General features: G+C 35.8%; 1 protein-coding gene across 8 annotated transcripts in view; it reads right to left on the bottom strand.

Annotated features, from left to right (window-relative positions):
• Positions 1-12,847, bottom strand: part of KLHL5 (kelch like family member 5) — a 51,799-nt gene that overhangs the window by 4,475 nt on the left and 34,477 nt on the right. For 7 of the 8 annotated variants that reach the window (XM_041490366.1, XM_041490385.1, XM_041490340.1 and 4 more), the window contains 5 exons: positions 10,861-11,073; positions 5,950-6,136; positions 4,828-5,052; positions 4,351-4,513; positions 1,599-1,811 (listed from right to left, as the gene is read on the bottom strand). In XM_041490366.1, coding sequence (XP_041346300.1) covers positions 1,599-1,811; positions 4,351-4,513; positions 4,828-5,052; positions 5,950-6,136; positions 10,861-11,073 — 1,001 coding nt within the window. The remainder of the gene's footprint in view (positions 1-1,598; positions 1,812-4,350; positions 4,514-4,827; positions 5,053-5,949; positions 6,137-10,860; positions 11,074-12,847) is intronic. The other variant, XM_041490331.1, reaches the window with a different exon arrangement.

The following is a 12,847-nucleotide window of genomic DNA, read 5'->3' as shown; positions in this document are numbered from 1 at the left end:
GAAGGGCTCTAAAAAACTGTACAAAGAAAATAATTATTTGGTTAAGATCATACTTGCTAAAAACAAGCTGAAAGACAGTAGTCTTAACTTTTTCGAATGAAGAGCATAGATACAAAGAGCTCTAACAATTTTATTTGCTGTCCTATAGTCAAAGTATTACACAAATGCATGCAAGTATAACTGTAACACGGAAACACTACTTGAAACACACATGCAAATAGAAGAGGGTGATTAGTAAGCTAAATGTAGAAATTACTTTTCCAATTATTTTGTAATTTATAAGCAATTGTATTTATCTGGGAATAGCAACTTCTGTTGCAAAATATAATTTAGAAGTTTAGTGTGGTTATAAAAGCCTGATTTTTTAAATTAATATTTCTTAATTCTTTAATTTTTTTAAGGAAGTAGTTCCATGAATTTGATGGTCTTCAATTTCAACTCACTTAAAGAGCAAGGACAAAATGCATTAGAAGACGATTCCTATTTATTAAAGTCATGAGTTCTGTAACTTGGTTTCAGAAAATACTGACGTAGAAAAATACACAGACACCGCTTCTCTTGGGTTTCTGATTATCTGTATAGCCCTAAAAATTTGGTATTTGTTGAGAAGTAACTTCCTATCTGCAAACCTTTCTGCGGTCTTTTCAACGCAACTTCCACGTGTTAAGGGCTATGGGCCACGCTGTATTTTCAGGTCTACTAGGACTCCGAAAGTTTGAAAACTACAGCTCTCTTGTGGTGACTTTTTGTGGTGTGGGTTTTTGTTGTTGTTGTTGTTTTGGTTTGGTTTGTGGTTTTTTGTTTGTTTGGGGTTTTTTGGGGGTAAAGGGTAGACTATATTCCTGGCATGAATAAATTCAGTAAAAGAAGAATATGGGCAATGAGGACTTAACTCTAAGTGTTGGGAGGTAACAGGAAAGAAGCAAAGTTTTACAGCTGGTGGTGGGAGAGCAGGGAGAGAATTAAAGCATAGTTCAGAAATACCTAAAATGCCAGTGAAGATTTAATACAGTGAATTATGAAGTATGTACTATCTTTTAAAATTATTTTATGTATCAAGTGTACTTCTGCAATTTGTGATACAGTCATTCATTAATCACTTTACAGAAAGATATACCAACCTAGGGATGTCTGAATTACATGCCAATTTCCCAGTGCCATGAGGGGGTACAAAAAAGAATTAGATATATAAAGATCCACAAAACCTTACTGTTAATTAATTTGAAAGTTGTTATATGAATAAATTCAGAATTCTTGTGTGAAAGAAGATCTGCTTCATTTTTAAAAGCATTCAATTCCACGTTGTTTCAGTTATCAAACATAATTCATTCAATGAGACTGTTAAAATAATCTAGATGAATTGCATCAAGAAGAATTTGCTTTAAATACTCTGTCCTGGTAACATTTTGAATCATAGTATGCCTACACAGCATATTTTTATATGTAAGTTTCCTCTGTTCATGCTAAAAATAACACCTATTTTACTGGTTTCTACTTGCAGCTCTTTCCATAAATCACCCGATAGACCAGCACGATGAGAATCCCATGGCAGGATTATAATAATTATAATTATTATTAATCCTCCATCAGGACATTACCTTTCCACGCAGTCTGACAGCCTGGATGTTAAGTTGGATGCTGGAGCATCGTGGCCACCTATTGCATACAAGAACCCATTCCAGGTGGTTACACCTACACCACCTCTTCTTTTTGACATCTGAGCACAGAGAGTCCATTTGTTTGTATGAGGATCAAAACATTCTACTGACTTAAGACAAGAACTTCCATCTCGACCACCAACTGCATAAAGCCTACAAAGTAAAACAAAAAAAAAAAAGAAGAAAATAAATGCTGTCTGAAGAAGACAGTTTCTAATGAAACATGAAGGATTCCAAGTTTGTTAAATAGGGAAGTTCAGAAGGAGACTTTCAACTTTCAGTAGACCGCTCTGTTGTGAAAACTCAGGCAAGATTTTGCTCCGATATTTTCCTATTGTAACAATCAATGCATAAAAACAGTAATTTACAGAAAATGGAATATCTTATACAGCATTTATATGCCAACCTATGCCTATAGCTAACAATGTCAAAATTACATATGTGACTTGCAGGGTCAGAAGGACAAATTCAGTAGTGGATCTGTGCATGCACCATCTCTGCCTCATCTTAGGCATTCAAGTGCTTTTCTGGACCAGGGTTTTAGTTCATGACTGACAGCACTACCTTAAATCCCTCACACCCACTAGGTGGCCCAATTTGCTTAGTCCTAAGAAAAAGGTTTCTAGCATTTGGTACAAAGGATTTCAGTTATTTGGAAGGGCTGACTGAAATGAATGGGAAAAAAAATTGGGTTTAGGAGGACTCAATCACAGATGAACCTTTAAAACTAATCAAATAATCAAACTTCACAAAGAGGTTATGAACAGAATTCATGAGCAATCTAGGCATAGCAGCAGACATGTCCAGCACTATTGTTTGGAAAAGTAGGAACACAGAAGCCATTCTAAAAAGGAAGCAATGCATCAGAAGTAAAATCCAATGAGAAATCACCTCAAATGATTTCAGAGCCTAAGAAAGGCTAAATAATCACACATACATTAGATACTGTAGGTAATGATAGTGTGAATTTACAATGGTTACCATGAAACACTATTCAAGATGTCCTCAGTTTGGGTAATATTAGTGTTTGTTTTTTTAAATATACTGACCAAGGAACTTAAATACAAACATCTTGTAAATATGGTTGATCTAGTCCTTCTCAGTAACAATTTTAATAAGCTAAAAAAAAAAATTCACGGAAGTTTCTTTGTTTAGTAATACAGCTTGTTTAAGGTAAGGAATATATTGAAGGTTTCTGTAAAACTCTGTTGTATTTCCATAAAGTTCATTAAAAAAATCAATCCTTTAAGCAACATAACATTTATGAAGCGCCCAACTTTACCTTCCCTCAAAACATGGAGTTTTGATCATTTATGCAGTGATTTCACATTCTGGACACGGAGAAAGCCATATTAACTTCTCTATATGAAGGTTTTGATCCAATCACTGAAACTTACCAAGTTACAGACAGACATACAGGAAAGTGCAGAAGTTACTGCTCCTGCATCTGAAATGCTGCACGTGTTTTAAAAAGGTCAGCTGTAGTGATCTTTTGTTGTTGCCTCCATTAAGAGTCTAGGCAATGTTCTATAATAATATGGAAATGTGAGGCTCTAATTCTGGTGCTTTTCATCACATCTGGGACCCACTGCTGAATATATAGCAAGCTTAAGACCCAGCTTAGGTGTCTGAGACTGCAGTTGCAAGGCAGCCAAGGCACTTTGCTTGCTGGTCGTTCAAGTTCATCCCTCCTTCCTGTAGGCAGTGAGCATTTCCAGTCATTCTTGGACTTATTCCAGATCTTAGAGAACATTTTGTAGGTCCTTTCAGCAGTACTAATTTACCAGTGACTAGGCTTCCAAAAAAAAAAAAGTGTGAAAAAACTTTTTTACCTGGCAGCATTCAAGTAGCTCAAAGGAGATGAACAGATAGAGCATAAACAGGAAGTGAAAATTTGTGGACAATAGAGTGTAAATATTCTGCCACAAACACAATACTACTCAGTAAATCAGTAGCTTTTGTCTGCTGTGTCACCCTGGCAAAATATGGCTTGCACCTCTCTCCACTCCCAAAGCAGGGGCACTTCTTTAGTAAGAATTCCATCTCCGACTGCGTATGTGCATACCCAGGTGAAACTCAGCTTAACTAAGGGTCAAGCAAGAGACTGAATTTGTTAATTTAGCTTGAATTGCTAACTTAGCTTGGTTAATCACTGATTAGCCTTAGTATATTTAGTGCTGATGCAGTAAGTGCATTCATAATCAGCAGCTCCAAATCTGCATTTCTGTAACTTCAAAAAACCACTGTTTGTGGATCTGTGATTGTTAAAGTATTGAATGCAACCAGACTTACAGCACTGAACTGCTTATAAACAGAAATTAGGCCCAGCTGCACCCAGCCCCTGTGATCTCTGGGGATGCAGCTGGAATGCAGGGGGGATTATTTTCTGCCAGATTTCATACTCTAATGCAGCAGGTTCTTGGTATAAGAAAGCTCTTGCCATACTGAAGCAAGTCCAGCTGACTGTCACTAGGATGATGAGGGCCCTAGTACACTCGGCATACAGCTGTAAGGCTGTGGAGAGGCTTGCTTGACCCAGCACAGTATCTCTTCTGTGAATGAAAAAACTTGGTTCTTAATGCTACTAACTGGTATCTATCAAGAGAAATTATTAATAGTAATTTAAGATGGTCTTTTAATTACATTAAAATAATGAGATTTTAAATTTAAAAACAGAAATTCCTTCACATACTTTCCATTTAATATTGCTACACCAACGGTGCTCCTGGGAGTTGACATGCTAGCTACGAAGTTCCACTGGCGAGCCTGTGGATCCCATCTTTCCACTGTATTCAGGTAGCTCCACCCATCATGTCCTCCTACAGCATACATGGGACCTTCCAACACAGCTACTCCTAAAATACAGATATGAAAACAATTAAGGGGAATAAAGATCAGACAATTAAGAGGAATAAAGATCAGAATTTCTTAGTGACAGTCCAGTGTGCACCACAAAACTGAAAAGAAAAAAAAATTCATTTTGGTAGCTGATGCTACCAAATACAATCTTTAATATAATCTGAAGAAGAAAGGACATTGAATAAGCAGTTGGCGTCTAAACAAAATTTCTACCCCCTCCCCTAAACTTTATTTCTGAATGTTTTTTTGACCAATCCTAAAAGGTAACCTTTAAAAAATATGCAGTCAGGCTTTACAGAACTGTACCTACCAAGACCATGACGATGAGTGGACATCGGTGGCATTACACTCCACGTTTTTGATCTAGGGTTGTAGCACTCCACAGTATTCAATGTTTTCAATCCATCTCTGCCACCAACAACAAACAATTTATCATCTAAGACTGCAACTCCAAACTGTAATCTTCGTCCATTCATGTTTGCAACTGGAGTCCATGTGTTGGTACGAAGTTCGTATTTTTCAATGCTTGTGGCTCCTGATGACAATATATGCAAGTTGCATATGGAAAAACAAAAAGTTCTGAAGCATTAGGATAGTTTTTATTTTAGCAATATGCTGATTCCCGCAAGACATCATGATATTCTGCAGCATATTCTTAAGTCTGTGTAGACAAATAGTCTTTTTTGACTTCCTCAGCAATTACCTGCACCATTACAAAGGACAACTTTCTTGATGCTTTTCAAGACAAAAATGAGGTTTTGTAACTGCTTTGCAGAATCAAGCCTTTAGAAATACAAATATTAGGAATATAAACCAGCCATGTGGAATGCAATTATATATTGAAATCAACTGTTCTGTAATATTAGACAAAAAAGCTGATGGTATGTGCAAAGAAACAGCTTTAAAACAACAAAATAAAGAAAATACTTTCTCTGCTGTAAATTTTCTAATGTACCAGATCCCTTCTAATTACCATTAAAAAGTATGGAATTTTCTATGAAAAAGATAATCCAAGTAGTTGTGACAGAACTATTTAACAATTGGTCAAAATATTTTTGTTGTTTTGGCTTTTTTTTTTAAGCATGTGTAGGTCACCTTTGTGGCCTTTCAGACCTTTTCTTCCTTTTCCAAATTACTGCCCCCTCAAGTAAATAAAGATTAGTTTGTATTCAATTAAACACTTCACTACTCAGTAATCAGCTATTCCTATGGTAATTTCAAATCAGAACTCTAGATTCCAGAATATTTACAGCAGTCTCAAAGACATAAAGGCCTTTATAACCTAATAAACAGTATACACTTTAGATGTTTCATGTTCTGTACTGCAGAATCCTTGAATGTTAGATTTAACAGGCTGTAAAAAAATCTACCAAACATTTATTTTAAAAAGAACCATAACAGCTCATCAGCTAAACATTACATAAGCCAATACCTTTTGTTGCATCCATTCCTCCAACTGCAAACAAAACGCCCACTGTAGATTTTCTAGGTTTGGTGCGAGGGCTTTGCAACATAGGTCGTCTCTCTGGCAACAGATGGTACTTCATTGCTTCCATAATGAGTTTTTGACATTCAATGTCATCCCTAAAGAGTGCGTTGTTCTCCATGTCTGCCAAAAACTGTGAAAAACAAAGCAAATCAAACAAGCTGTATTGCTATAAACCACAGAAAAATAAAACCATGATTACCAAGATAGTATTTTATACAAACACTTACACTGCCTGATTTAAAATCTCTGTATTTTCAAAATGGTCATATAAAAAAGGCTAGGGTAAAAATAAACTTCTAATAAACAGAACATTCACATTTTGAGCAAAACCATCAAATAAATAAATGAATAAATAAATATTTAAAGAGGAAGGCCATCTGATCATAATGGATGATTTAAGCTTAATGGTCCAAAGGAAGGAAACATAATCTCCTTGAGATCCAGCGCTGTGCAGGAATGTTCAAGAAAATGAAAACAGGTTCCGGGTAAGTCAGTTCAACCTTATGCTTTTATTCCCAAATGCATCCAGTGCAGAGGTCTGTAAAAGCCCTTTCAGCACATGCTGAATATTTTAATATATATTTTGTTCCTCACCCTGACAGTGATCAAGATCACAGAGTATCACTTAATAAAAGCCTTTGTTAAAATTTTTATATCAAGCTTGCAAGCAAATTTGGCAACTTTTAAATCTTAAATATGAATAAAATTCAACTAAAATCTACTAACAGAAGTTTTTAAGTTCCAAGATTCTGGAGTGGTTTATACTCCATATTTATCAAACTGCAGGAAAAAAAAATATTATGTTGAGAGCCACATTGTAATTATTAGAAGTCTGGAAACTGGCATTTTTCTGAGCTGCACAACATGGCAGGAATAACAGAGAAAAAAATAAATGAAGTGCCCCACTGGGATTTGGACATATGTCAGAAAAAGAGAGAGAAAAAAATGCAGATGCCTCTGAGAAGTCAAAATCCAAACACTTTATTAGAATATTAGACATGCAAGTCCACAAAACAGAATGAGATGTCTTTATTGAGCTGTTGACAGCCAACCACTAACAGGTACAAAACTGCTGTGACATCAGTCATCATAAGTACTAAAGGGACTTGCTGTGAAACAGATGTGCACAATATGGTTATATATAATAAAGCTGCCTTAGGGCTGCCAAGTGGCAAACATGATAACCATGTTTCCAGAAGGGATACAAGTACAGATGGCTGAACCTGAACACCTCAGTATCAGGCAAAATAACACAAAATTTGACGGAAAACATAACTAACCATCACAGAGAGAATAAAAAACCTTTTCAAAGCCCTTCATCCATGATTTTCAGAAAACTGAGATTTCTGCAGCATTTCTCTAAGTGGCTAAAGTTCTCACTATTTAAAATAGCAAATGAAGTGTTTTCATGTAAATTAGTAGAGGGAACTTAATCTCATTCTTTACTTTCATACCTTCCACTGTTTCTTCTTTTGACCCAAAGGAATGCTTGTATCACTTCACAGGGACACTTTGTGCTTATAAAATAATAAGCTAAAAGCTGCCTTTTAACTGCCAGTGTGCAATGCTATAGAATTGCACATGGTTTAAAAATATATAAAAACCAAATAAATTAATTCCTGTTGTCCTAAATCAGACACTCAGAGCTGCATGCATGAAAAGTAAGGCTCGTACACAACATGACAAATTCAGACTTTCAATATATTTTTCTGATGGACAAGCAGCATATAGTATTTAAAGCAGCACAATGTGTGAATGTGAGTTCTGCAACAACAAGATGCAACCTACATTTTCTACAGTTTCTAACCCACTCAACCTATAAAGAATTCCTCACAGTACAGAGTAACAGTCTCTGAAAGCAACTTTCTTCCATTTAGAAAGAAATGCAATCTAGTGTGCAGCCTCTTGAAACTAAAACTACTATAACTTTTCCTCACTCAAAGAACTTAAAATGGGCTTACTAAGAGTACTTTTTTTTTTTCAAGCTTTATTATTTACATAGGTCCTTGTACTGAAATGCTTTCAGCATTTAACAGCATTTACAAATGACATGTTAGCATGAAATCACAGTAACTGCAAATCTGGTAAGGAGAAAGGCAGTGCAGACACTCCTTTACTAAGAATTTCTGTCTAAAAGGAATCTGAGCCATCTTGTAATTCAGAAATTTCTAAATCATCTTTTTCATTATTTATCAGAGATGTAATATTTGCCACCTTAGACTTAAAAGGCAGACAAATATTCATCTTTAGGAAAAAGAAATGTACAAATTTCAGGACACTGCTTGCACTAGCGAGAGATATCTACAAAGAATGCATAAAACCAATCAATAAAACAAACAATTACTTATAATTTTTTTGCTTCCAGTGTTACAGTTTCACAGTATTTCCTGAAGATTTTTTAAAAGTGTCTCTGCTTGCAATGTTTTGGTTTCAGCAGGTTGTTCAATTTTCTAATTTAATTTCTTTCCAATACCTTTAACTTATCAACCATAAAACTAAAAAACCTTTAAATTATGTTATATTTGCTGTCAGATAGCCTAATGTCACATGATCATGAAGAAAAACTTGATTCTGAAAACATTAAGACTGTTTTGCGCACTTAAAATAAGTTTACTCATCTACTAAATGTTTCCATATTAAAAACAAAGCTCTAACACTTTAATGTGTTAAAGAAAGTAATAAATAAAAAGATAACAGAAAAATATTGCTTTAAAAATATAAGTATATATTTGGAGATGAGATGAAAAATTAAAGATAAAATAATAAGTAAAATATAATTTTGCTTCTGTATTTCATCTTGCTATTTTCCTAATCAGTTACTGAGTGTTCATAATTTGATTACAGTAGATATTTCTGGGATAAATTCTGTACTTTCAGTTTCTAAGGACATTTCAATTACAGCCAATTAAGTAAAAGGAATACAGCAGGGGTTACTTAGTTATCAATTAATTAAATGTTCAACAAAAGAAGGATTTTCTCCTTGTCAATTGCCTTACTCTGAATTATGTTTCTAGAAGAAGTGAATGACAAAGTCAAGGCCACAACTGAGAACATCCTGCTTTTGAATATATAATAATCAGTATGAAAATAAATACTAAAATGCTTGGTAGAGAATCTTACTATCCAGCAAGAGGACATCAGATTAGAAGTAATACACAGAATGTAGTGCATGTGATTTATCACTATGAATTAACTGAACTCAATTTTTATTGTGTTAATGAATTTTACTTATTATTAGGCTCCATAAAAATCCTATTTTCTTCATTTAAGAGAGAATTACCACTCAACAAACAGGAAATCATAAAGCAAAATCCTTTGACTATATAGTAAATACTAAATATTACTAAAGAAGGTCCATCAAGGAAAGATAAGAAAGGAGAAAGCACATGAAAATAATCAAACCTAGTTTACAAACTTGCTATTGGGAAGAGAATCACAGAATCACAAAATAAGAGTTGGAAGGAACCCACAAGGATCATCTCAAGTCCAACTCCCAGCACCCCACACGACATCCCCAAGAACCACCATGTGCTTGAGAGCATTGTCCAAACACTTCTTGAACTCTGTCAGGGTTGGTGCTGTGACCACTTCTCCGGGGAGCCTGTTCCAGAGCCCAGCCACCCTCTGGGTGAAGAACCTTTTCCTGATATGCAGCCTAAATTTGCACGGATAAAACTTCATGCTCAGGTCCTGTCTCTGGGCACCACAGTGAAGAGATCAGTGTCTGCCTCTCCTCCTCTTTCCCTCAGTTGTAACTGCAACGAGGTGTCCCCTCAGTGTCCTCTTCTCCAGGCTGAACACCTCAAGTGACTTCAGCCACTCCTTATACTTGAGAGCTTCCCCTCAAGGCCCTTCACCATCTTTGCTGCCCTCCTCTGGACACTCTCTAACAGCTTTAGATCCTTCTAACATTGTGGTGCCTAAAACTGCACACAATATTCAAGATGAGGCTGCCCCAGTGCAGAGCAGAGCAGGACAGTCCCCGGCTGGCAATGCTGTGCCTGATGCCCCCAGGACAGGGCTGTCCCTCCTGGCTGCCAGGGCACTGCTGAGTCACATTCAACTTTCTGTTGACCAGGACCCCCAGATCCCTTTCCGCATAGCTGCTTTCCAGCATCTCATTCCCTAGTCTGTCTGTACATCCAGGGTTGCCCTATGCCATTTGCAGAGCCTTGCACTTATCCTTGTTAAACTTTGTACAGTTGGTGATTGCTCAGTCCTCTAATCTGTGGAGGTCTCTCTGCAGGGCCTCCCTGCCTTCGAGGGAATCAGAATGAGACTAAAAAGAGCAGTCATTCCTATGGGACTAGGGAAACTGTAATTCCCAACTATGTAAACATACTGAGCCCAAAGCTTCCTCAACATTTTCTGTTAATCTTCTCCAAGAAGGAGAAAAATTATTGACTGGGAAGAACAAGAAGTATGTAGTAATGGCCTATCAAGAGTTAATAGAAGAAAAATCACTCCAAACAATTAATTCAAATTGCATTTCCTGGCTATTTCTACATGAAAGAAATGTAATGAGCCAAATAAACCGTTCAAGTTTCATATAGAAGAAATTTATAAAGGACACAGCTTCTAGTGACTAAGATATCCTTGATAAGCATTTTTATAGGCAAGAAAAACAACTTTTTCTAGAAGCTTCCCCCCTTCTTGTGTCCTAGGATCAGAATATGCTGCAGTTTACAGAGGCACAAACTATCATGCCTATATAACATGCTTAGTTCTTACATACAGCTCTAAAAATCCAGATCACTATAAATTTTATGATTTGTCACTATCAATATAATTCTACTGTAGACATTATGCCCACTGTAACCATGGTATAAACTAGAGAGGAACTGAACAATTTACTTGTGGAGCAAGCAGAGGCAGTCTAATGTAAGCCAGGAGTTTACTGAGATCTTTCCTTCTCTGTTCCAAATCATGTCGAACCCACGTAAGTAGTGCATTCAGTATAGTTTCTTCATTAGGAATATTCATGTCATCACTTGCTAAAAGTTTAGCAATTTCAGTGGCTGGCAACAACAGAAATTCCTGATTTCTAATTACTTCCATGAAGTTTTCCTGAAAAAGAAAAGTATTTTAATAGAGGCAACATCATACTTTGAAGATATTTTATGGAACACCTGCTGTATCCTCCCCTCTTTTCCCTCCCTTCATGCTATCTCTCAGCTGTCCCACTGGAGTACTGATTTGGGAGGAAGACCAAAAAAAAGTTTAAGTACTGAATTATTTTCATCTCTGATCATTTCCCCAACTCAATCATTTAGTCCCACAGACAGATGTGCTGAAACAACTGACTGAAGTGTACAGACAGACAGACAGAAATGAGCCATAGGTTGTGGGTGTTACTATCTTGGCAGGGCAAAGTGAAGAAATACTTTCTGAAGTACAGTTAAAAAGATGCACTTTGTTCCTGTTGTCAAGCAAAAAGCACAACACACTACAACTGGGCACATGTAACTGTTTTCATTACTGCTAGATGAAAATGTAGCAGTAAGTTTTCAGAGAAAATAATCAACACTAACAATTTTATTGTTGATTTAAAATGGATTATTTTAAGTTTATTTTGCCATTTCATAGGTTTTATACAATTGATCTGATTTGACTGGGGAGCAAAACATACAAAGAATCCACAATATTACACATGCCTTACTACACTAACAATATTTATTCTAATAGGACTCAATCTTCTAACTTTCATCTGTCATCTTCAGCAACAAATCCTTACTTCAAAATAAGAAATTCACAATATGTAACACATCCTACACTGATATCTGATTACTTCATAATATGAGGATTTGCAGCATATTCTGTAAGGATTCTGATCAGTTTAAGCTGGAATAGCAGAAGTATGTAGAAACACAATCAGCACCATGAACACACAATCAGCACCATTACAGTGAAAAACGTGGATATAACAGAAAAGGTTGATGTTATTTCTATCCCCTCTCCCCATATACCTTTACAAGGCAGCAAAGCAAAGTAAGCAAAAGCAGAAAAGTAAAATCACAACATATTCTTGTATTTTGGTAGCTCACTGCATCTAAATTCACACTCAAAACTGCGAGTAGCTTCATGATGATAACAATGTTACAATCAATTTATTAAATGCACTGTGGATTGCTAGATAGCCAGTGAATGGGGTGCTGGTTTTGGTCTGCCACTATGTGCACCTCTAAAACACTTGGAGAACAAAATGTGTTAAATCCACAAACACGGAAATCTAAGTGGGCCTAATATGAAAATCAGCCTTAGTGTCTTGTTTAATGATTTAAAAAGAAAGAATTGCATGCTAACAAAAAAAACCTGTAGATTAGAAGCACATATTGGAAAGAAAAAAGGATTTTTAGGTCAAAAAAGAGGATAAACTCACAAGAAGAAGCAAGACATGCACTGCAAAACAGGTCTGAATTTAGTATTTAAAATGGCAACAAAAACAATAGTACAGTTTGGCATGATATATGCAATGGGCATGATGACAACAAAGCAAAAAAGTTAATACTTCTTTTTTATTTCTTGGCCTAATGCTTTCAAAGCTATACCTCAGTACTCCAAAGATACTGATGAATAAAAAAAAAAAAAAGCTGAGCTAAGAGGAAAATCTAATTAGGTGTAAATAGTCCATCTTACATGAAAGCCAGATGTACATAAACTGGCTACAAGATTTGTAAGGGGAAAGATCAAAGTTACTCCACTCCATGGGTAATTCTGGAAATCAGGAAAATAACTCAAAATGTTATAGGTGTACGTAATTCTACTTGCAGACAGAATGTGGAAAGAAAACGTTCACATTTAATATCTGAAAATATATAATATCTGAAAAGCTTTCCTACAA

Source organism: Pyrgilauda ruficollis, unplaced genomic scaffold, assembly GCF_017590135.1.
Source record: "Pyrgilauda ruficollis isolate IOZ18807 unplaced genomic scaffold, ASM1759013v1 scaffold1, whole genome shotgun sequence".
NCBI classification, from domain to species: domain Eukaryota; kingdom Metazoa; phylum Chordata; class Aves; order Passeriformes; family Passeridae; genus Pyrgilauda; species Pyrgilauda ruficollis.
This window is presented reverse-complemented; position numbering and strand designations above follow the sequence as displayed.